Source organism: Macrobrachium rosenbergii, chromosome 32, assembly GCF_040412425.1.
Source record: "Macrobrachium rosenbergii isolate ZJJX-2024 chromosome 32, ASM4041242v1, whole genome shotgun sequence".
NCBI classification, from domain to species: Eukaryota; Metazoa; Arthropoda; class Malacostraca; order Decapoda; family Palaemonidae; genus Macrobrachium; species Macrobrachium rosenbergii.
The window spans coordinates 9,225,479-9,251,602 of NC_089772.1; the positions used below are offsets into that span (position 1 = coordinate 9,225,479).

General features: G+C 37.8%; 1 protein-coding gene across 6 annotated transcripts; it reads left to right on the forward strand.

Annotated features, from left to right (window-relative positions):
• The first annotated feature begins 442 nt into the window (after window positions 1-442).
• On the forward strand, window positions 443-26,081 carry LOC136855643 (uncharacterized). Of its 6 annotated transcripts, none has more exons than XM_067132831.1 (9): window positions 443-589; window positions 7,525-7,750; window positions 12,827-14,781; window positions 17,384-17,545; window positions 17,744-17,863; window positions 23,884-24,036; window positions 24,122-24,270; window positions 24,410-24,548; window positions 24,782-26,081. In XM_067132831.1, the coding sequence occupies exons 2-9, from the start codon at window positions 7,528-7,530 to the stop codon at window positions 24,956-24,958; spliced, it is 3,078 nt and encodes a 1,025-aa protein (XP_066988932.1). In that variant the 5' UTR covers window positions 443-589; window positions 7,525-7,527; the 3' UTR covers window positions 24,959-26,081. The 6 variants fall into 6 exon arrangements, with proteins under 6 accessions (XP_066988932.1, XP_066988936.1, XP_066988933.1 ...); XM_067132835.1 differs by lacking the exon at window positions 443-589 and adding an exon at window positions 2,785-3,041; XM_067132832.1 differs by lacking the exon at window positions 443-589 and adding an exon at window positions 2,799-2,854.
• Window positions 26,082-26,124: the final 43 nt, after the last annotated feature.

Genomic DNA, 26,124 nt, shown 5'->3' on the forward strand with positions numbered 1-26,124 from the left:
ATATATATATATGTGTGTGTGTGTGTGTGTGTGTTTGTGTTGGGTCTAACCATCGGGAAAGAGATCATCAATTTCCATATCAGACTTAATCATCATTTTTATCACACACTATAAGTTAATGACTCCTACATGAATTAACTCCAATTTTGATTTTAATAACTGTTCGTGGCATTTACTTTCATCATCTTAGGCAAGACGTTGTGAAATCAATCAAACCTTTGGGCTCCCTCACGCTAACGTGCTTTCATTTCGTTTCCCGCAAAAAAAAAAAAAAAGTAATTTTACCATAATATATATCTGATCACCAATCAGCCAAAAGACGATAAAGGTTTTGTTAGGTGCATGAATTTATCAGCAGTGTCAAAATAATTCTTACGCTTATAGCTGGCAACTCCGCTAGGTAACGCTGTGCTTAAATACCGTCGCCAAGCACCGGGACAACAGAGCCAGCCACGTATTCGTGGAGTTTTCAGTTCCAAACATTCAGCTTCGTAGGACGGTGGTCGCCCAACTTTTCCAACCTTGATATTAACACTAGAAAGCTGACGAGATACGTTTTTTGAGTCTTGTGTCGATTCTTGAATGTCAGGTAAGTTTGGTTCTAATTTCCGTTCTTCATCGTATAGGAACTCGCATTACAAAATAGGAGGTTTCAGAATGAGCTTTTTTCATTATCAAATAAGAGCAATAAAATGTCCGTGACGTGCACTTTTATGCATAAACTCGTGCAATATAAATTATAAAAAGGAAATTACACTGGATTTACTCTACTAATCCTTCGGTAGCGCGTTCGTATCTGATTTTGCCGGTACCTGGCTTACGAGTGAAATCTTGATGTAAAGCTGCATATTGATATTTTAAATATACCAAGTTATTTTTGTTGGGATAACCATTATATATATATATATATATATATATATATATATATATATATATATATATATATATATATATATATATATATATATATATATATATATCTAAGATTGCATCATGTTTTGAAACTCAAGGACAGCTGTTGTAGCAGATTCAGGGATTGCCGTTAAAACGGCCCGTTCGTGTGACCTGTGTATACTGTTTTATGCGTGTTTTGTTTCGTTTCTGTGCGGTACGATAAGCCTTTGATAAAATCTTCCATATTTTCGGTGTCCTTTGCGGACAAAGCTTTGAGAAGCAAAATAATAACTATTAATACGTATGGCTGCTGCACGAAACTAAAATCTGCTCGTGATACTATGTTATGTTGGACAGAAAAAGTGAGACGCTCTAAAATTTCATTTACTTCTTCCATGTAAATTTTTAGGTTGTTACTCCTTTTACTCTTTTCTAACGTATTTAGTCTAACTGCGTTAATCAACATTGTCTTTTTGGTGTTGTCACACCAGGTTTCTTTTACATTTTTTTTTAAGGATTGAATGTTTATAGATGTTGTAGGTCTTTCCCATACTTTTTTGTTCCAATGTTTATAGATGTTGTAGGTCTTTCCCATACTTTTTTGTTCCAACTATGTGTGATTTCTTTTAGCCGTTTTCCCATAAGTTGCATAATTTTAAGTCCAGTCCTTTCGTATACCCATTAATCTACATAATCCAAGGCGATCTGTTGTTTCATATTGGTCGATAGTAACCTCACAGAAGAGACTATGCCACCTACAGTACTATCGAGAGTGTTTCAGATAAAGCAGCTCGCTTTTCATATCCCTTGGATATATGTGTGACGCAGCACGGTGCTATCGGTACCGTTCTACACGTGATACATGGGATCTTTTCGTGCCCTCTCTAAAGCAGTTCTTGAGTTACTGTCCTTATACTTTCATTGTGTTGAACGTCTTTTACATCGATACTGTGCCAATCATTAAACTTTAAGATATTACTTTTCACCTGCCCCCACCCTATAGAACTCTGCACCATTCAGATGTTGCGTGAATTTTGTAGTCTTTACATATCATATGGAACGGTTTCTTTTAGTTACTGAATTTGTAGCCTCTTGGCATCCACATATTTTGCACTAATTTTAAATATTACAGAAACTACTGGGTTTTATTGAAATTAATTGAATTGAATATAGAATTTAGGCCAAAGGCCAAGCACTAGGACCTATGAGGTCATTCAGCGCTGAAACGGAAATTGACAGTATAAAGCAAATGGATGTTACAGACTAAATACACACACAAAACAAAGCCACTACAACACCTTCTAAAAACATAACAAACACCTTCTAAAACATAACAATACGTCTCGCTGCTGGGAAGAAAGGGCGTTGGGTCTGGTATGATACATGAAACATACGTACCGGGGTCTCGATGTCAGGCAGGGCAGCCGATCGAGACCACAGGTCTACCCCAAAGCCAAATCAAAAAGTCCTTCAAAGAAGGCATCGTGCTTACCCCATACAAAAATGGGAATAAAAGCACGTTAAAAAGAAAAAGAAGAAGAAAGAAGAAGGTTTGAAAGGTATCAGGAGGAAAACCTCGCAGTTGCACTAAGAATCAATTGTTAGGAGAGGGTGGAAAGTAAGATGGAAGAAAGAATAATGAAAGGAGGTACAGTATAAGGAACGAAAGCGGTTGCAGCCAGGGACCGAAGGTACGCTGCAAAGAACACCTTAAGTAATATGCCTACAGTGTACTGCATGAGGTGCATTGACGGCACTAGCCTCCTTCGGGGTACCGGGGTTTATGATTAGCATTACTTTGGAATGGAAGCATTGTATCACTCTCAGATAAGGGCGGTTTGAAGCGGTTGTCTAGTTTATCGAAGTAATCAATTGTTGATCCACGCCACTCAGGTGGCAGTGTGCCTTGGACGTTGTAGTAGTTCGGACGCGTTTTGTCCACGCGCACTTGTGCGTAGCTGTATGTTGATACCTTGTGTGATAAATAGAAAAATAGCACACTTAAATCTCGTTATCATCTACAGACTCGAATTGCCTTTTTCTTTATTTATATTCAAGTTACGTTCGCTAGGAACTTTTATAAGAAATTTTGTGGCATTGTTTTCCCTCTCTTAAAATATGATATCGAATCATTCCGGAATAATGTGGTAAGGTCATATATCATTTGCCTCTCCGAGCTTCTGCGATCGGGTATGCAACTGATAAGAAGAAAGTGGTTAACTCTTTGCATCCCACGAACATGTTATTTATATTTAATTAAGAACTGTAATAAAATAAGTTGAAAATTCATTCTTAAAGAAAAGAAACTAAATGCATTGCATTTCATGTAAAGCAAAGTTATATATATTTAGAAATAAATAGCAATGATTACGCAGTTATTACTGTGTATATATGCTATTGAATATCATATATGAACAGCAGAAAGAGGGCATTAGAGTTCACTGGCACCTCAACTTAGCGGATTTCGTTACTTGACAGACTCGTCATTGTGAACGGCAATTTAAGAAAAAAAAAGTACTTTTAAGCCCTCAGCTTTTCAAGTAAAATATTTGTGATTATCTTTTGTGATAAAAGTTCTAACTAGTGTGTGCAGTATAGGCATTTTGTAATGTACCTACTGGGACATTGTTAAATTGATGCTTATAAAGTATTTTTTTTTAAGCGAACTTATCAGTTTGTGTAATTTTTACCTTGCGCTAAGAAATTCGGAGATGTTTGGTTGAATAAAGCGTAACGCTTTCTTAAGAAAGTCTTGAGGTAGTATGACAGCCAAGAAATGTATGAATTATAATTTTATCTTGTGAGAAACACTGATTTGAGTTGTACATATTACTGTGAGTACTGTAATTTCTTAAATTCTCCTATTTTGTAGTAGCTGGTCTTCCGGTAACCTTTTTTTCGATATGTTTCGTAGACTAAAACAAATTGTACACTCCATTTTTTTTGTAGTGACTTGGGGAACTACTCTATATTATTTTTTTTGGTTGTGTTTAGAGCATAAAAGTAGTATTGAATGAAGGTTCGGACGTTGTAAAGATCCGCAACCCCAGAGTACCCATGTAAAGATTGGCTATCCTCAGAATGAACTTGTTAACATCAGCCAACCCCCCAGTACTGAACACGGCGAAGGGACATTCCATTTGGCCGACAACAAACAGATGCACCGCCAGTATCAGAATGAGCTTGTTAACATCAGCCACCCCAAATATTAGCATGTTAAGATAAAGGTACTCTGGGGTTGCTGTTCTTTACAACGTCCGAAGGTTCTTTAATTAATTTGTCAGAATTTTATGCTAGTTGTGAGCAAATGTACGGAGAAACTGTTTTATGAATAAAAAGGGGATGCTGGAGATTTATGTCAAGATATCAACAGATTTCTACAGATTTTAAAGAAAAGGTTCAGATGTTTTGAAAAATGTTTGGCAAAACTGCCTGCGACTGCTGTAATGCTTAATTAAAAGTGGGCAAAATGTGCGGTCTCTAACATTGGCAAATATCAGTCTTTCCTTTCAGTTGTTTGTCAGTCCTTGTTGTTAGTGGTGTTGCTGATACCCTTTGGTGGCTGTTATTATAAGAACTGTGGGGTTGCCGCACATCAGGTATTACCTTGGAAATTGACTTTTCCTGTAGTATTTTGGGTGCTTATTAACAGTTTACCTTTATTTTTTGCTTATCGACTGTAATTAACCTTTAATTAACATCAGAACTGATATGTTTTTATACCTGGCCATCCTGGATGCTGTCGCGCGTGCGCGCTGTTATAGGGGAGGTTTTGGTAAAAAGTCGAGTTTCCTTGGTATTCCACTGCTTCACCGCGGCAGGGTTCACCCTGGGGCAGATGCCCCCAGACCAAGTAACATGGCCTGCTATGTTAGGTCAGGTTAGGTGGGTATACGTTAGGTTAGTATAATAGGTTTCATGGTAATTCTAAGCCGGCTGTCCGCGGTGAGCGAGACTATGGCAGTTGACGTTTTCCTATGTTATTTTACTTGCTTTACAAGAATTTGAAGTAATATTTTGTCGGCCGGCTGTAACTAAGCTGTCATTGGACATGTGGCTCCCTAATGGCTTCCACATGCGGGGGAACCGGGCAATTTTTCGGAAGGCTTTGCACGAAAAACCATTTTGGGTTTTTCATACAAAAACGTCTAGGATATGATAGGGCACTAAAAGAACTGGTGGATCTAAGTAGTAGCTACGCGGCGGCGATTTCCTTCTGACTTGACTTTTTCTACAGTTTTTTGGTTGCTAATTAGGGACTTTATCCTCAATTTTTGTCGCATGAATGTAATTAACCTGTAGTTAACCCTGCAGTCCACCCAACAAGGGGTTTCCATACGCGATCTCCACGAGACGATCACGGGTATATACGTCTTGTTTGGAACGGTTCATATCCCTTCCAGCAAGTGCAATAACTTGCTAACGTATGGGTACCCCCCCTCGGGCCAGTACTAAACACAGCAAAGGGACATTCCATTTGGCCGACAACAAACAAATGCACCGCCAGTATCGGAAGCCCTGAAAGTGTAGAAAAACCACTTTCCAAGGTAAAAACAGGTGCGGAGCTAATACTTAGAAAAAGAACCTAAAAATACCAGCCTAACGTAACCAAGGGATGTTTACTGGTTACAATTTTGCCGTATTAGATATGGAGGGGGTGGGGGTCCCGGTATTGTCTTACCTTGTAAGTTGTAATTTGATTAATTATTTTTCACTTATTAAGCATTTGCGAAGGTCATGTATCGAGATGAAATTTTTTATGGCGTGTTTTACCCAAGAAAAATATAAATTATAGCGTGGGAGGTGGCTGGAGTCTTCCGAAAAATAACCCGGAGCCATTCCATAACAACGTGACAGTCCGTGCCGAGTTACCTTGCAATTGTACCGAACTTGTAATGAATTATTAAAATAAGCCAATAAGTTTGGTAAGCCTGGTCGAATGACGATTCGCATTTAGCCAGTCTGCATGGTCAGTGTCTGTATATAATTATGTACCACCATGATAAACTGTCGTTTAACATGTATTTGCCTCTTTCTTATAGTTTACTGTACTCCCTTATTCTTTATAAAGCAAATAGTTTATCGTGAGAGAGAGAGAGGCAAGAGCATAGTTAACCTTAAAGTCGTGAATACGTTTATTTACACACACACACAGGCAAAAAAATATAGGCCAATTTACACTACATTACATGTCGCTCATACGCACAATTCTCTACTATTTGAAATGATTGACGGTAAATACACTGTTAAAGATACTGTGCAAGAGAGAAAGAGGGGGCGCACAGTAAGCGCATCGTTCTTTTTCAACCTATGTTAAAACTAAGATGTTCGTGGTTTTTCTGTATTCCGTGATATTTGTGTATTATCCATATCTTTTAAGATACCCAGTGATTAGGTAGAACTAGCAATTGACAATTTTTTTAAATTTTTTTTTTTTAGCCTAGGTACTCCATCCAGTACTGTATATTTTTTTTTAGAAGCAGTTGATTTTTGAGATATATATACAGTATACTGTATATACAAATATACCTAAAATTGAATATGTGAAGTGAATAAATAAATATATTAGACAGTGAAAATATCAAAATACCAGCTAGGAAAGACCGTTAATTCTTATAAATGGAATTTGCTCTTCGCTAGAAGCAAAGTGACTTGCTCCAGGTACAGCATGGGGGTGCAGTTTGATGGCTTGGCGCCACCAGAGAGGAGGGCCACTAAGGCTGAGTAGAGGAAGGCTCAGAGGTGTTATTTTGGAAGGTGGGTGGAGCTGGGGAGCAGCTTCTCTGGCTGGGAGGGGTGGGGGTGAAGTGATGGATGGGTGAAGAGGGCTAGGTAGACCTGACTTGGTAGGGCTTGTTTAGTTTCATGTTTTTATGTTTATGCTATAGTAATTCATATTTAATTAAGGGTATATACAGACACACACACACACACACACACACACACACACAGATAGAAAAACAATGACCAAGGTATATTGGTTTGTTTACACCAGAGTCTATGTACAGTTATACACACACACCTTTACTTTTTATTTATATATTATGCTCAGTATTCTTTTTTATATTTTTACTATATTTTTTATTCTTTCAAACCAAAAATAGGATACAAGAGAGAGAGAGAGAGAGAGAGAGAGAGAGAGAGAGATTAAACAGCTGAGATTAAATATCAACAGTGATAAAATATTCTATTTTTTAGTGTTATGTATGATAATTGTGCTTAGAATCAACTAAACTTGTTATGAAATATGGTAAAGTAAATCATGTAAAGCAAAAAAAGAAAAAATGGCAGCACGTACGTAGGCACCAGTTCTGTAGTGTGGTAGAACTTGCTACAGCCTGCTTGGTTGTCTTGCCTAAGTATGAAATGTGGCTTTTAATTATTTTTACAGTGATTAGAGAATAGATAGCAGTGAGAAAGTATCCTCTTGTTTGCTGTCATGGTATGTGATAATTGTATTTAAGAGTCAGCTAAACTTGTAATGAAGTACAGTACAGTCGAACCCAACTATTTGCAGCTAAGGATTCAAAGTTTCACCTATTTGTGGATTTTTCTGTGTAACATTTCTCCAATTTGTTCGCGGAAAATTCACCTGTTTCGAATGACTAAAATATTGTTTTCATTACACAGGAAATGGAAGCTGATTTCCAGTTATATGAACTTTGGGAGTCCAATGGCACCCGTCATAGTTTACTGAAAGTACCCAGCTCACTACCGGCACATTATGGCTCAGAAGCTGCGAAGGCTACCTCAGATGTCTACAATATCTTGATGGCAGATATTTCAGGCTCTATGTATTCTTTCTGGCCTCACATTGTCACTGGCTGGCAAGAAAGCATTAAGGATAAGTTGACAGGTAAGGAAATCACTGATACAGTGAACCCCCCGTATTCGCGTTGTCAACGTTCGCGGACTCACACATTGGCGGTTTCTCTGTGGAACATATCTAGCCATCATTCGCGGAAAATTCGCCGATTCGCGGTATTTTTCACTGAGAAATATTCACTAATTACCGTATTTTCATATCATTTTCATGAATAAATGCACTTTTTGTGATAAAACTATTAAAATATTCAGGTATAAGCATGTTTACAGGGTTTTTCTGTGTTTAAGCTATCAAAATGGGCAGTTCTAAGTGTTTTTAGAGGGGTTTTAAGCATTCGCGGATTTGACCCATTCTCGGGGGGGTGTGGGACGCATCCTCCGCGAATACGGGGGGTTCACTGTACATATTTAATGTTAAACGTCAAGGCCACCGTGCAAGCTGAAAAGAATATCCGTTCTATATACGTACACAGATCAGAATTTAAGATGTACTCCAAGACAGATTGGGCATAGTAATATAAAGGAGAAAAATTAGAATTATCTATAAAAAAGATTTACGTCCAGCGAGGCAGCTAACCTAAACATGAAATAACTAGCACAAGCAATAATTATTAAACAGAATAATCAACAAATATTTTGAAGAGAAATTTACCTTGAATTTCAGTAATTCTCATACTATTAGTGGCTCTGCTCCTGACGGGGATATTACTACTAGCCCCATTAGCAAAATCAGTTTATATCCACAACCCAATTTAGAACCCTACAAAATTGATCCACACAAGGCTCACTCTGGTGTGCATATTTCCTTTGGTGAGAATTTGAATCTCAGCAAATTGTATTGACAGGTGTTTTAACTAGCAATAAATAATACCCACTGATGTTAAAAATGATCTTTCCAGCCGATGCTTTGTAAGTTATTACACATTGCTTAATCCTTGCCATTCTCAAAGAATGATTAACCTTGCTGTTTTTAAATTAGAGGAATGGGTCTAACCTGTTGAATTTCACCTCTGCATTTAAAAACCAAAGCCATTATATTGTTTAAGCCTTTTAGGTGGGTAGTGTCAAGATTTTGCCTCATGTGGTGACATATATGCATTACAAACGGATCTTTGCAGTAACCCTTCAGCCGAAGCTTTACCTACTTTTTAACTTTTTCACTCCCTGCCCCTATTCCTTCCTTCTTTCCTTCATGGTGTCCAGTCCCCTGTAACTATTACTTCGTTATGTACCTGTGAGTTTTACTCCACTGGAGTTCATATGGAATTCCAGTCAGGAATTCTGTGATGGTCTTCTCAACCATCTGTTAGTACAGTATTTGGACCTTAGAGGTGTCAATATGCCTGTCACAGTATTGCTTCCAGGGTCAAACTTTCCAGAGATTTCAACTGACAAATTCCAGGGCAGGCTGTTTCTTTGGCAGGGTTTTCAACATTCTTTCCAGATTGCCAGCCATTTTAACATTTTAATTAGATTCAGGATCATTTTATTCTCGTAATACTTTAAGTCCTATCAAATGGGTTAGCTTACTTTTGGGCTTCTCTAATTATTTTGATGGTGTTTTCTGGAAGAAAGACAAATCCTTTGTGACAACCCTGTGTGAAGGAGTTTTTTTGACATTGGTTTGTCCTCCTCCTGACAGAGGATTACAGTGCCCGTAACATGCTACGATATGAAGTTTTCACAAACTGAAAACAGCAGAGTATGAGAAAGCCTCATTGACACTAAGCATCTGTCCTTGCTTAGTGATGGCTCCCACGCCTATTTTAATGTTGCACATAATATATCATCTGCTACTGGTGTGAGTATTTGTTCACGAGATATCATCGACTATTTAAGGTTAGAAAATGAACACCTCCATGGTAGTGACCTTTGGGCATTTCATCTAGAATCAGCCCAACAAGAAGACAAGAGTAGCTGATTGTGAAAAATTCACTTCAGGTAGTAAAACTCTTTTCAAAGTTGAATTATCTGAAAATCATTTTCTCCTGCAAGAATACAAGGCATTGACTTTATTGAAGATTATTCTTCAGTGCAAGCTGGAAATCATAGGTGAATCTTGATGACCAGGTGTTCAGTTGGGTGAGTGGGTGTCTTCAACTAACCTGTCATAAGTGAGCACTTTTTCTCCAGTTTTGTGAGAGAAGGATGTGAATGAGTGTATGGCTGCTTTATGTCCTTGTTATTAGTGACACAAGTCTTGATGTTTTACAGGGGTCCTGCATCCCTGATGCCTTATGAAGAGTATGCAGGTTATCTCCTTCATTGGAGCACTTGCAGATGTTTCCATTCCTCAGTATTGTGAGTGACCTGTCTTTCACTGGTGTTCCTGCTGCTACCCTTCAATTGTATTGCCTGTGAAGATACCCCCAGGAAGTGTCAGAAGCCTCTTAACAAGAAGTTCTGTTGTACTTCAAGTGAGCACCTTCGTCCTTTGAGGGGTGATGGTGCCATTCGCTCACCTGCAGGTGGGATGTCTGCAGTAGGTAAGGTTGACACTGGGTTGTCTGAAATGCTCATTGATCAGAATCTCCCCGCTCATTCCAAGACACACAGATTCTTCCACTGTCCATACCTCTGCCAAGGTACATGTGCAATATCCCTGGATTATGAGCATGTAGACAGGGAGTTAACTCACATTGATACCACTGGGTATAGTGGCAAGCCATGTGCACATGATCATGTAACTTACGGGTGTTTCTGGTTTGTCCAAGCCTCCTGATGTGAACACGCATGATGCTTTTGGAAATCGATCAGAAACTGGGGTTCCTCATTCAGAACCCCTTCAGGCTAGGTTTGAAGTTTTTTCAAGATATCACTCAGATTATTCTTTAGCTTAATGATCTTGAAGTAAACACTGCTCTTTCATCAAACCCACCTCATCAACAGAATGTATCTAGGTGCACTTTGGAGACAAGACAAGACAATCTTTCCAACTGCCATGGTGCTTCTTGCACATGGTGTTTTGGATCAGTCCAGCAGAAGGAGCAAGCTACCTTCTCCACCAGTACATGACATGCCACAAGAAGTTTTACATGCCAGAGTACAGTACTGTATGCAGAAACTACTCTTCTTCAGATTGATTAGTCTGTCTGCAGACTGACATCAACCGTATCTTGGAGAGACTCCAACAAGGTTATTCATTTTCGGCTGTAGAATCACAAGCTATGGATTCAGTTACGGTGGCCATAATTTATTGCTGTCACGGTAGTCTCATCAACAGATACGAGGACTTCATTTCTGAGATTGTTGGTTTCAGGAGGAAAGGCTTTGACTTTCTTCTCAGTCCAAAATGCAACCTATGGATAAACTTTGCCCTGAGAAGACATGCCCTGTTTTCCAGTGCAAAGCTAGATCATTACCATTCCCCCAAATGTCGTTGAATCCTCTTAAATGGTAAGCACAATGTACTCGCGTTTCTTTTCATTTTCAGAATTGTTGTACCCATCGACATGTATATATCCATCTTAATACATTTTATGACAATAGTTTGGATAGTATTTCCCCTTTTCCGTGCAGTCTTCTGTTGTCTGCTGAAAGAACTCAGAGTTTCATCTATTACTGATGAATTCTTAGTAAAATGAAGCAATTAGTAATGTTTATTATGAACAAGGCACGAATTCATATGATGTCGGAAAATGGAGTCTGAATCCACTTCGCACTTATCAACATGGCTAGGTTCCAAAGACCAGGGCACTGGCTTAGGGCAAAAATCTTAGCTCTTCAGAGTTCTGTTAACATAAGGACAATGATAATAACATAAGGTTCTTCAGAGCTCTGTTAACATAAGAACAATGGTAATAATATAAGGACAGTGACAATAACATACGACAGTGTTTGAGAATTAGTAGACATACACCAGTCTAGATTTCTTGTCTCTTTCATGAAGCGCAATTTATACAATCAGCAATATTGTAAGGATCATTTTAAGACCATCACATCTTTATTATTGAGAGTAACCCCTGCCTTTCCTGCTGTCCATTCAAAGAATTCTCATTATATTACCCGTACATTGATTATTTTTTCATATCCACAAGGCTTATACTGTAAACTTATTTTGTATTCAGTCTTTAACTTACAACCTTTATACTGTATAGGGTAATATCTTGACATTTCATTAATCAAATGTAACTAGGAAACAAAGAAGGCAATTTACGCATGGTGGTGTATGTAGACAAAAAAGGGAAGATAAAACAAAAAGAATAATTTAATGATTATTGCAAATCTAGTGTGTTTTGCTTGTTTCTTGAATTATATAACATTTAAGAAACATTTTGTATAGAGAAAGTTATTACTTTTTAAATTTTATTACTTTTCTGGTCATTTGCACAAATAGTAGTACGTTATAACATGTTAAAGATCTCAGACATCGTGAAAATAATGCTCTCTTAATGTCACAGCTTGTTACATTTGGCAAGCATGCAGTAGCATTTACACACTTCAGCTGCCTGTATCACCATTCTGTGATTTCATAGTTGTGGTTGTTGGATCCAATTCTTTTCCTTTATCAAATTTAATCATTTAAGATTCTCACGGATCACTGGGATATGCATGGTTTCAAATGATTAGGCACATGGGTTAGGAAGAAAATAGATAGAAAACTAAGATAGAAAATAAAAAAAACTTGGTGATAATGTAGATTAAATGAAAACATGCAGAAAATATGCTAAAAATTAATCGTTTTAAAAATGTTATTTATTAGTTCATCCAGCTTGTAGCCTACATTCTACAGGCTGGATGACCTAGCTGTGAATTACATTCTCAAACAATCAGCTTTTTAGTAGATTGTTTGTTTTCCTTTTATTTTATGTCACCACGGAAGTTTCTTTGCATTCTAACTTAATTTTTTCCTCACTTGACCCCGAGGTGTGTTCAACGTGAAAGACCATGATCGCAACTTTGTTTCAGTTTTCCTCCTCGCCTGTTGCCATTATAAGAGCTATTCAAATTCAATTTCTATCTAGGAATTCCTTTTTCACAAGTATATTTCCAAATATGTTTGAATATGAACATGCTTACCCTCAAAGCTTTGGACGAAAAAGCTTGTATGGTGCATTTTCCAAAAACATGCATATTTAGAATGCCTTAAAGTTATTTGTTTCCTCAGGTCGCACAGAAATTTATGCCTTTGGAGATGAAATCAAGTTAAAGAGAGTAGGAACTGAATTAACAGAAGCTGATTTTACTTCTGATGGAACAAATGATTTAACTGGAGCTCTGAGAACTGTAAGGCAGAAGGTGGAAAACTGCAGTGAAAGTGTGGTACGAGTATTCATCATAGCTGATGGTGACCATGACCATGGAGAACCGTATCCAGAAACAGAAATTGAACAAATGAACTCACATCCTGGAAAAACTGTGTGTGTATATATTTTAGGTCTTGGCTCTATGTTTCCTGTCCAACATAGTATTGATATACGATCTCGAATGCACAATGGAAATGCTAACATTCCTTACCTCTTCTGGGCCAAAGTGGATGACTGGGATAAACAGGGTGTAGATATTGAGGGCCAGTTAGCAGCAATTGGAGCAGAACTTGATTGTTCATTGGTTAAACTAAAAGTAGACTTGGAGGGCTCTGTACTTCCAGGACTCGAGAAGACCTCAGTCATTCATCTCGGCGAGTGGCTTTATTTTGAGGCAGCTCCTGAAGGGTTGCCACCCGTATTCCTAACTGTAAATGATGAACCACCAGTACGACTTACTCTAAAACCCATTCCAGCAAACGTTCGCTTGTTGTTAGACGATGTTTTTCGTCAGTGGAATTCCCTTATTATTCAGCAGCACCGGAAAAAAGAACATGTTCCACTTGAAACGTTTGATTTAATGGAATCCTGTTTCAAATATTTTTGGAATGTATTGAAGGATGATATAACAGATCAGATGGACATTAAATCACGAATAGGTAGGAAGAATATTAAGGCAATAGAACTAGAGTTCAGGACTCTTATGAATCAAAGCAAGTCACTGATCAGCTTAGAGCAAAAGTTTAGAAATGAGTTGGAGCTGGCAGATATTATTTTGAAGAGTACAGTGACAAACAGGAAGTATGACTTAAGAAATCTTAAGCTTAAAGGCTATAGTCTTGATGACTACGAACAAGATATGAAGTCATTCAGAGAGGTATTTGAAGAAATAAAGATGGATATTATGAAACTGCCTACTCCTCTACCAGAAGATTGCTGTTGTATAACAATAACCTCCACTGTGGGTGATCTCCAAGACCCAGATTTTCATCTAGTGATGGAAGAGAGTAAATTTGATTTCATGAAGAGTTTTACAATGACTGGTATTCCAGTGTACGCCCCAGTCCGTGATAGCTCTCAAATAAATCCATGGACAATGGTCATCAAACACATTCTTGTTACTCCTTTTGCACTCCTGAGTCAGTTGGTATTAGAAGAATCTGCAGCTGTGGATGATGGAAATTTAGGGAAGGAGAACAAGGAAGTTACCCTCCAGCAAGACAATGAACAGTCAAAGTTTAACGCTATCATTCCAATTTTGACAGTGGAAGCAGCACAGATTCTGAAACCTATTGTCCTGTCAAATATTTATGCTATGATGGCAACCTTCTGTATCTTTAAAAATCCTCATATAGTGGATTACAGTGCCCACATAGCTGCTTTGGGCTGTGCATGGATTAAAACTGTGACAGAATTTCCCATCAATAGTCGTCCCGAATTTGCACGCAACAGACTTGAAAACATCGTGGCCACAGCAAAGTTGTACATGGACAGGCCTTCAATAAAGCAGTACGTGAGAGTTATGGTCAGTCAGCCTAAACAAGCTCTTATGACAGAAAGTACCGAGCTGTATGATGATAAAATCCTGAAATGTGAATCCCTGGTGAAACCTGCTTTCTTTGCCTACCTCAGCAAAGATGTGTTTTCTCAGCAGCAGCTCATCAGCCTCTACAAGCTTCTACTACTGGAGTTCCTTGGTCGTTGTCTTTCAAGTTATGGTATTAACAAGAAAGAAGCCACGCCTTTTACTGATTTTTTCTGTCCACAACTTTCTGATAAGGAGGAAAAGGCAGAATGGCTGCAAAAGCATGGCAAGGTAAGATTCATTCATTTGATTAGCTGAGATTGCATATTAAAAAAACTTTTCTAATGAGAAATATGTGTAAACTGTATGTTAATGTTTTCCTATAATTTTCCTATACGTTATAAGATACAAATCTCCTTCTGCAGGAAAGCAACCTAAGTGTGTGTGTTTGTGTGTGTATGGGAGTTTTGATTAAATATTCCGATGCATAGTTTCCTATTCATCATCATCTTCATTGTCATCATCATCATAGACATTTTAGGTCAGCTTGTAAAATTAGCATGTAAAACCCTTTGATAAACAACACCACTGACCCTGCTTTTAAAATCACTCTTGTTAAAATACGTACTGACTTCCAGCCTTCAGAAGCTTAAGTTAGATACAACATCGTAAAGTATTTTCTGCCAACCTGCTACCCACATAGGTGCTCTTTGACAGACATATTCTAAGCTGGATCATGGGACTTCATTAAAATTGCTGCCACTTGTAGCTGATTCTCATACATAACTCAGCATTTAAACCTCAACGCTAGCCGATATTAGGCTCTGGAATTCCAGACTTGGTTTGCCTATTGCAGTACTAGTTCTTGCTTTCCTAGTGCTTTACTGGTCACTTATAGAAAAGAAAGTATGCAAATTGGGCTTGTGTAAGCCTAGGTTATACAAAATGTATGAAGTTATTGTATGCTACTCACTTCATTTTAATACAGTAGTACAGCCTCATGTTTTGTTTTTTCATAATATAAATCTGAGAGTGAATAATACTCAGATTAGCTTCTGTTGGCATAAATTATTCTCATAACACGGGTCACTGCCTTCCTACCTGAACACCTTTTGGAAGCTTCTCTGATAAGGTGCCCATAATGACTTGGCTACTTAATGAGTTCATCTTCCACCATTTACAAGAGAACCTTGATAAGGGTTTTGAGTCCAGAGCAAACCTTGATGAGGGTTTTGAGTCCAGAGCAATTCAAATATATTTTAGCACTGCTTTTGATTTAGTGAATTACAAAGCTCTCATTTATAAACCTCAGAATCTTGGAGTGGGTGGATATGTTTTAGGCTTCTTCAAGGTTTCCTTACAGGTAGGCAGCAGCAAGTTGCTGTGGATGGGATCTTCAGCGAACCAAGACGTACAGTATTTTGTTGAGAGTTCCACAGGGTAGTGTTCTTGGTCCACTGTTATTTTTAGTGTATACAGGTGATTTGGTTGTTGGCTTGGAAAACAAGATTGTTCAGTATGCTGATGATGTAACACTTGTGGATGTAGTAAAGTCTCCACTTTTGAGAAATGAGGCTGCCCTCAGCCTCAGTAGGGACATGGACCAGATCAGGGAATGGTGTAGTTGGTGGGGTATGAGGCTGAACTCCAGTAAAACGTAAACACTATTGATTAGCAGGTCTCGTACAGATTTCCCACCCCATCCTCCCCTTCAGGTGGATGGAACTTTGCTGATTGAGTCTGAAGCTGTAACCATTCTAGGTGTAACTTTTGACTCTTATCTAACTTTTGAGAAACATTTAATTAAACTTTCAGCAAATGCTGCACAAAAGTTAGGTATTGTTTGCAAGGCTTCATATGTTTATAACTGATAAAATTAATGCAACCTGTTTTAGGTCATTTGTACTTCCTTGACTGGAATACTGTTCTCTGGTGTGGATGTCTGCTTCTGCCAGAGATTTATCTCTTTTAGATAGAATGGTTCATGGTGGTAGGTTTCTGTTTCCTAATAGTAGCGGTTATGACTTGGGCCATCGATGGATGGTCTCTTGTTTGTCTGTTTTTCATAAGTTGTATTTCAACAGAGATCTTTCACACTCACAATTGATCCTTGATCCATTTTATCTGCCGAGAGCAACAATATTCGCTGAACAGCAGCACCAGTATGCAGTAACTGCATCTCGCTGTCGAACTTCTCAGTTCCAGAGGTCCTTTGTTCCTTACACCACTGGACTGTGGAACAGCCTCCCAGAGGATGTCGTGCAGTTGGAACTTCGTAAAGTTCAGGCAAAGACGCAATGAATTACTACCCTGATATAGTTTTTCTTCCATTTTAATACATTTTTATCTATCAATTTTTTTTTTCTTTTTTAATAAGTAGGATCTCTTCTTTCTGTATTTCCCTTTACAGTACTTCCTCGTACTTCTTCCTAATGAACACCATATTCTTTGGAAGCTTGAATTTCAAGTCAGTGGCCCCTGTGGGGGTGTTCCATATGAATAGGTTTCGTCTACTGAATAATAATAAATAATGATTTTATGACCACTTGGGATAGAAGAAGCACATTTTGTTAATATTAGCAATCTTTTGCATTCCCCTTATTTTTTGGGGAAGTAACTAATTACAGCTATATGCCATCCCTTCTTACTAAGCAACAGGATGACTTCATTCCTGAAGTGTTGATATTACGTTAGTAAAGTAATTTTTTACAAGAGTATTTTGTTTAGCATTACGTCATCATGATCATCATCACCATAGTGATATTCATTGACGTCAAAGGCTGAGAGTTGATTATTCAGCGTTGTAAGTATAGGTTAGTTTGCTGTGTGCTAAGTATCACTTATGTTTTTTTTTTCATTACACTATTTTTAATTTTATATTTTTTATTTCCAGGTCATAGTAGAAAAATTCCAGGAAACGCAAGGAAATATCCTCGAAAGATTCTTCACATTAGATGAACTAATTCCATGCGTCAAGAAATTTGTTGCCAAGGAAGTGGTAACAGTAGTTAACAATCTCCTTGATCATGTATCAATCAAAGTCAACATGAAAAAGGTGAGATTAGTAGTAGGTGGAAATTAGGAACAGATAAAAGTAATTGACAAAGTGATGCTGCACAGTTTAAATTTTTTGTTGCCAAATAAATATGAATACATAAAACTTTATATAAAATATTTTGTTTGTAGCTGTACTTCTAACGTTGGTTATTTTACTGATAAGAATATTTACAGTAAATTACCGTGTCGTTTACAGGTTAAAGGTCTAAGGAATGTGAGTAGCTGTGGCAATATCCTTTGGTCATCTCTTCAGGCTTGGGCTCTGGAAATGGATATTCCTGAAAATGCGATTGAAGAATGTTGCAGTTCTTTCTCTGTAAGCTACATTATTGTACATGTTTGCATTCTTGAAACTTGAATTTATTACACTGAACGCTCACAAAAGGTCAAAGGTTAAGAGCTCCACATGGCTAGTATCCCTCTGGCCAGTACCTTTGGTGGCAGTGGTGCTACCGAAGTCATTACCAGCATGCTGGTTTGGCAAAGAACAGTTCGCTACTTCAACTTTTAAAAATTCTTGATTTTGCATATTCTTTTGCCTCATTCGTATTTCTGAATGGATCTAAGTATTTATCCTGTGATGGTGGTTTGTGCATGATCATTTCCAAGTCCTTAAGTACTGCATATATTTTTCCTTTGCAAGCTGGAAGCTCTGTAAGTGCCCTTGTAAGTAAACTTGTTTTCCTTGCATAACTGTCACATATGTACTAAGGCTCCCCCCCCCCTTTGTTAGTGGTTATGTCTTCAGCTGTATTGTACAGTTCTCGTACTAAGGCTTACTTGCGTTATCTGCAAAGTGTTCGTGAGAAACCATGACTCATTCAAGGAAGAAGGAAAGGCCTTCTACAGAATTTCATACTGAGAAAGCTCACCCTGCACCATCGAAGAAGTTTGGAATAGATAGGACATCATCCTGAGTCCACCCCCCCCCATTCTCTTCTTTTTCTCAACCTCCTATTCCTTTTCTTGTCCTACTTCCTTATGCTTCTCTCCTAGTCAGTCCTCATACTTTCTTCCTTAGTCTCTAATCATGAAGAATACCTTCCTCTGACTAAATTTCTGGTGCTCCCAGCCAAAGGATGCTGCTCTTGTCATCTTGAGGAAGAAAATCCTGGATACTGTATTAAAATTACAAGATGTTCAGGGAGAATGTACCGTTACTCTGAAAGAACAAGCAGCTGGTGATGTAACTGAAGGCCAACACTGACTCAAGCTATAAGTCTTGGTGAAAACCTCTACAAATCAATCATCTGCGTGTACCAAAGCACACTTCCTCTGGAGCCTCTGTGGGAACTTCCTTACGTGTCGGTGCCCAGAGATGCAAGATGAAACATAAGTACCTTCGAGGAAAATACTTGCTATCTGTAAAGGACCACTTCCCAGCCAAGTATGGCTCAGAATTTAGGGATAGTTCCTCTCAGAGGAATATAGATATAGATATAATTATATATATCTGTATATCTGTAGATATATTATCACTTTCATACGTGATTCATTTATCACACATTACCACAGGTGAAAAATAAGAGACGTCTCTTATTTTTCACCTGTGGTAATGTTGCCCTCTGAGCTATTCATGTAGTTTTATCTTGAAATATCGAGCCCATCCTTTTTCTGTCATGGCTAATTTCAAGCATAAGGCCAGTAAAGACAGTGGCAATGGTAAAAAGCAGCAAGCTATCTCAATGGAAACTAAGGTGGTGACTATAAAGAAATTAGATGGTGAAATAATAGTGGAGGTAGCATGCCAGTATAATATGAATCGTTCAACTGTTGGCACAATCTTCACGAACAAAGAGCAAATTATGGGACGTAAAAAGTGCTGTGTCTATGATTTCAACAGTTAAAAGCACGACTAGGGGGAGGCTGGTAGAAGAAATGGAAAAACTTCTGAGTATCTGGATGGAACTCCAGAGACAAGATCTGTAAAGCGTAGCCTCATGCTGATTCAGGAAAAGGCTAAAAGCCTTTTTGGTGACTTGAAGGCTAAGACTAGCGAAAGCGCTGCAGATGAAACATTTGCTGTGAGTTATGGATGGTTCCAGCACTTCAAAAAATGTGCCAACCTGCATCACGTGTCTGTTAGTGGTGAGGCAGTGAGTGCTGACAAAGCATCAGCTGAAAAGTTTCCTAAGGTGCTCAAGGAAATCATTGATAAGGAAGGTTAAACCCCTCAGTAAGTTTTTATTATTGATGAGACAGGACTTCTGGAAAAAAATGCCAGATAAAACATACATCAACCTTGAAGAGATGATCCCAGGATACAAGGTGGCAAAGGATATGATAACCTTACTGCCTGTGTGGCAACACATCGGGAAACTTCAAGGTAAAACCGCTATTAGTGTACCGTGCTGCAAATCCACAGTCACTCAAAAACATCTCAGAGTTCTCTAACTGTAATCTGGATATCCAATAACAAAGCCTGGGTGACTCTCGCTATAATTGGAGACTGGTTTTTCCATCTCCTGTTCCCAGAGTCAAGCTTTACTACCACGAGAATGGGATTCCTTTCAAGATTGTCTTAATCTTGGATAATGCCCCTGGCCACCCACCACACTTAGATGATTTCCATCCGGATGTGAAAATTGCGTATTTACCCCTTAACAAAACTTCACTCCTTTAACCAATGGATCAAGGAGTAATAGTCAGTTTCAAGAAATATTACACTTGTCACATTTATAGACAAGCTTTGAAGGAAGTGAATGACCCTGGTGTGACCTTACATGACTTTTGGAAGGGATACAACATTCATAATTGCATCAAGAATATTGATGCTGCATCGTATGAAGTAAGTGGGATCAACATGAATGGCGCTTGTCAGGCCTTATGCCCACAGCTTGCCAATGACATCAGAGGATTCAGTCAGGAAGAGGAGGAAAAGGGAATCATTAACAAGTCTTGTTGACATAAGTGAAAAGCTACAGCATGACTTGGCGAAGAGGACTTCGAAAAGCTGTTTGATTCTCATTCAGAGAAGAGAAGTTAACAAATGAAGATTTAATGGAACTGGAAGAAATGAAAAGAACAGAAGAACATGAAGAGGAACCTCTTCCTTTAAAGGAGTTTGAAGCAAAATGGATGCCCTAGGGGTTTTCCCTTGTAGGAAAACCTTTCATTCTTGAGAATCAGGACCCAAATGCTGAGAGATTCTCAAAATTAGCAACAACCATCAATGATGCTATGCAGTCTTATCATCTCATATACGATGAAGAGGAAAGTAAAACAATGCAAGCTTCCTTAAACCAATTCTGTATCATTCATTTAAATAAAGTACTATGTAAAACACAGTACAGTACTGTTTGTAAAGTGTCTGTATAGAGAGAGAATTATATATTTATATCTCTCTCTCTCTCTCTCTCTCTCTCTCTCTCTCTCTCTCTCTCTCTCTCTCTCTCTCTCTCTCTCTCTCTCTCTCTCTCTCTCCAGACATACCCTACATATGAACGAGTTATGTTCCAAACAGCTGTTCTTATGTTGAACTATTTGCAAGCTGGTCTTCATGCCTATTTATATATATATATATATATATATATATATATATATATATATATATATATATATATATATATATATATATATATATATATATATATATATATATATATATATATATATATATATATATATATATATTATACATACATACAGGCAGTCTCCGGTTTACAACGGGGGTTCCGTTCTGACGACGCGTCGTAAGCCGAAAATTGTCGTAAACCAGAAAAATGTAGAAAATCTTAAGAAAACTTACTTTTAATCCTTTGAGTATCCTTTGGGTATCTTGAAAATGACATAACCTGCATTTTTATTGAGTCTTTCATAAAAAACATTCCAAAATTTTACCATTCTACTGTTTTGAAGCCAGAGAGAGAGAGAGAGAGAGAGAGAGAGAGAGAGAGAGAGAGAGAGAGAGAGAGAGAGAGAGAGAGAGAGAGAGAGAGAGACTGCCTCACCACTCATCTACCAGAAATAGACTTGGAATTTCACAGAACTTCATTGCTCTCCCATTTTTACTTTAAGTATCATCCTCCATCAAATATAGCTTGAATTATTATCCTATTACCACTGTATTAATCTTTGAAGTTATATTAGTAATATCTTTTCAAAGTCATCTTAAACATTAGTACCCTTTTCCAACACACAGAGAGAGAGAGAGAGAGAGAGAGAGAGAGAGAGAGAGAGAGAGAGAGAGAGAGAGAGAGAGAGAGAGAGAGAGAATGAATTACCACTACAACTTACATTCAGCCATTCTTGAGCTGGCACGGGCAAGAGAGAGAGAGAGAGAGAGAGGGTTTATAATAATCTCTCGAGGAATGTTAATCCATTTCTCATTACTGCGACTGACGACAAAAAACTGTTTTTTTTTTTCTTTGTCTTCCAAAGATGTAGGCTACTACTACTTTTACTAAGCATTTTTAAAGCACCATGAATATACACACACACACACTCACACTGTGCATAGGTAAAGAGACTCAAATTAGCAGTATCTTTTCCTGAGAGAGTGAAGGGCTGAAATTAGTATCTTTTTATAATATATCTATCCATTTCTCATTCTACCTTTTGGCGAGAGAGAGAGAGAGATGAAAGAAGGAAGGGAGAAACTGATCTTCTGCCCTAAGTCTACTTTGTAAATACATAAATGTTATAATTTCAGTATACTGTATTATTATTATTTAATCTTATTAATATTTGAAAATTAGCACTTAATATTAGGTAAGTCATTTATACATCATACAAACGCGGCTAGTCGTCATCTCCCACAAATTTGTTAGAAAAATCTTACGCAGTCTTGTCTCTCTCTCTCACGTCGGAGAGAGAGAGAGAGAGAGAGAGAGAGAGAGAGAGAGAAAATACTACGCACCCTCTTTATAGTGTATGCAAAGCCCGTGAGGTACAAGCTTTGTGATTGGTTAAAATCCCACCCTTCCTGCCAATAGCATGCTGTCAAGGAGGGCGGGAAGGGGAGGAGGGGGTTGTTACAAGTTGTTATTGGCTACTGTCAGTCCTGCCAGCCAATAGCATATCGTCATGGAGAGAAGGGGTTGCTACGAGCTTTTAAGAGGTGCAAAAAAAAAAAAAAAAAAAAAAAAAAAAAAAAAAAAAAGCAGTAAGAGCACTGCTACTTTATTCATGATCCAGGCAGTTTATTTAGCAGCAGACTGACGCCGCGCCGTGGAATACAATGGGAGCAAGGGTTACCTGAGGTCGATAATAATTAACAATAAATACAGCGAACGAGTACACTTTACAATATGCAGGTAGACAGAATTGAAGTTGAATACAATCTTGATGCCTGCAAAAGAATACATGGTACACAAATCGAAGACAGGTAAACAATTGTATACATAGTTTAAATGATTGGATTTACGTGACCCGGCACGCCAGGCGTGACGAATTATAGAGGTAAAGAAAATAGGACATCACCATAGAAAACTTGTTCAGTTCATCTCTCCCCTTGTAAGAGAGATGAAGGGACTTGCTTCTACTAAGGAATTTGTATTGTGTAGGAATATGCCAGATAGAATGGATGCCTACTCACCTGTATCTAACCAGTTCCAGCAAATGATGGCTCATTTCTCTCTGCTGGCTGCCGGCCGAGGAGAAAAAGAAAGAGAAAGGAAGAAGACCAGTCATCCCATTCACACTCGCTTTCATAACCAACATCTTAAATAAAATACAAACTGTCCCACTAGGGGCACTGGATGAAGGTGGTTTGGCGAAGCCAAGTACCAGCCTTCAGTATACTATGGACCGGACCGACAAGTTCTTTCTGAAAGCAACGGGGGGCCAAGGCCCCTAACATCATGCGCTTTGGCATGTACTGTATGTGCCTCTGTGTGAGAGGAGGTACTGTATGCTTGTCTAATCACCTCACGTAGCAAAAAGGAGATGGTGTTCTTGAACACTTCTTTCTTGTTCTGCATGTGCTAACAAAAAGTCTTCGACACTCAGGTTTAAGATGTAAAGTTCTTTTTAGATTACTATTCAGTACCCTGACAGGACACAAAAATAATTCATCTGGGTCATTACCAACAAAATATCCAAGTGAGGGGACCAGGAAAGACTCGAACCTGTCATCATGAACCAAGGGATTTTGAGCCTTAGCTACGAATTCCTGGACAGATTCAAAGACTACAGCCCCCCAGCCCCTAGTGCCTGTTCTGTCATTTCAAAATTTAGTGGGTTTGGTTCAGATCTCTCTTTTTATTTTACAAAATGTTCATCAAGGTTTTTGTTGCTGTTTATTTTTGTAAATATTTGGTGAGTATGTATACTGTACCCTTAAATATTGTCACTAAGCTTAAGTACAGCACTGTACGTCATTACCATACTTTGCAGGTTCAAGTGTATGTCAGTGAAAGCCTGCAGTTTCGTAGTTCAAGAAAGCGACTTGAGAGGGAGATGCCTGAGGTTAATGATGCTTTGAAATGCATTGAAACTAAAATACTTCAAGAGAATGCCTTTGTACTGAGAAGAGCTATTTTTAAAGAGGTAAATAGTTAGTTTTGTTGTTGGTCTATAAAGTTTGTCATCTTGAGGAATATATTTGTAAACTGAAGACGATTTACAATTTCAGGCAAGGGATTTAGCCATAAAACATTGGCGTGAGGTGTATCTGAATGCGCATCGTCCGTTAGTAATGCCTCTAACAAGGCAGGAGATAGTGGAAGCAGCTCAGGCTAGAGGAATTCAAGTCACTAAGGAGACATTTGATAAAGTCTACAGGTATGTATTTTAAAATATTTAGTTTTTAGGGATTTCTTGATAAAAAAAGACGTTTTAAGTATGCCAAGGTATTGCTCTCATTTCTACAAGTGTGTTATACCATATTAAACTATCTAAATCCTCTGAATAACTTCTCCAGGTACAATGACAACTTGCAGCTTCTAAGAAATGCCTGTCAGATTCAGGACTGCCCTCATTATTTACAGCCACATAACAACTTTAATCAGCATCTGTCCATTGAAAGAGAACACGGAAACTTTCCTCACGCACTTCACTTGGTAAGGCAATTTGATGATGTTAAAGTTGAAAGAGATCAATTAGCCAAATCCTTGACTTACTTTACTGGGCTTGATCAGTGATGGCTTGTAAGTAAATATTGGAAATCATCTTTCTCTGCATCTTTTCCCACTTGTGTGTGTGGTCAGTGTCAAGTAAATATTGAAAATGAAATTGTAAGTGTTCTTTTTTTTATATTGTATTTACGACTAAATTTGAACTTGTTTTGCTCTAGGTTTCTCGTGAATTTTGCCATGAAGATGTCGGAGGTGTTATTGAAAAGGTTGTGTCAGGAGAGCGTGCTGGGACCAGGAACCGAAAATCACCAACACTGCCTGAACTTCATTCGCTGGATTATCTAGGAGACCAAATTAAGGAGTTGTTGAAGGTTTATTCCATCATCAGTGAGTGATACGCTAGGGTACCTGTTTTTCTTGACCACAGCTAGTCATTATACAACAGCACTTGCGTGCATTTCTCATTTTGCTTTTTTGTAGTTAATACAGATATAGGTAAAAGGGAGAACATAAAATATTTCACTTAGAGCAAACATTTTATTTTGTCTGCTTTTGACAGTTGTATCCTATACTGTCTGTAAATTGACGATTATGACAGGTGGAGTGAATGTACAGTGCTGTGAAAAAAGATTTCAAGGAAGGCCTTTTTAACCACTATCTGGTCCTCAATATATGTTTTGTTTTATTCTTCCTTGTATTCTTGCTTATGTACTGCTCTAAAGTGAAAATCATTAATTGTATAATTCATACTATTTGTCTCCTTAGCTATTTTCTTGTCTCTATGTAATAATTTTGCTTTGCTCTCCATATTGTATCTTAACATATTACAGGAGGAGTCGTAAGCCTTTTCTGAGGTGTGCCAAAATTGGCCACATCTGTGAAGATAGAAAACTGGATTCTGTTAGAAAATCTTGGAAATTTTTTTTAAAATTTTTAATAATTATAAGAGATGGTGGGGCAGTGAAATTAATATATTGTTTGCTTCAAACATTCCATTGCTTGCCTATTTTTATTTAATTTATATAAACTATTTTTATTTAATTTATATAAACTATTTTTATTTAATTTATATAAAGATATTTTAAAGTGTAACTGTATATTGCCAGTAGGGGGTTCTTTTATAATATGTCTTTCAGGAGTGGCAAAGAAATAAACATGAACCCATTAAGTCCAGGTAATAAAGGAGTTGTTATCCACTTGATTGACAATTTATATTCGAGGAGCCTAACTTGATTGTTTAGTGACAAGTTGCCTGTATTGTGGCTTAGTATTTATATAATCATCTTCCAAAGTATTAATGTATGCTACACATTGTACATTTTAATGGTGGTTTCAACCAAGGATTTTTTTAAAGGTCCATATAGCTCCTGTATAACAGATTTTCTACCAGGTATCCTGCCATGGGAATTAGATCTCCACACACTGGATAGTTTATATGCAAGCATTGTTAAACATGTCTCAAACATTACCATGAAACTGTTAACCTTGATGTAATAAATGTGACAAGGACAGTTTGGATTCATGATGTTTCATTTAACTTTTCTTAAAACTAGAATTTTTC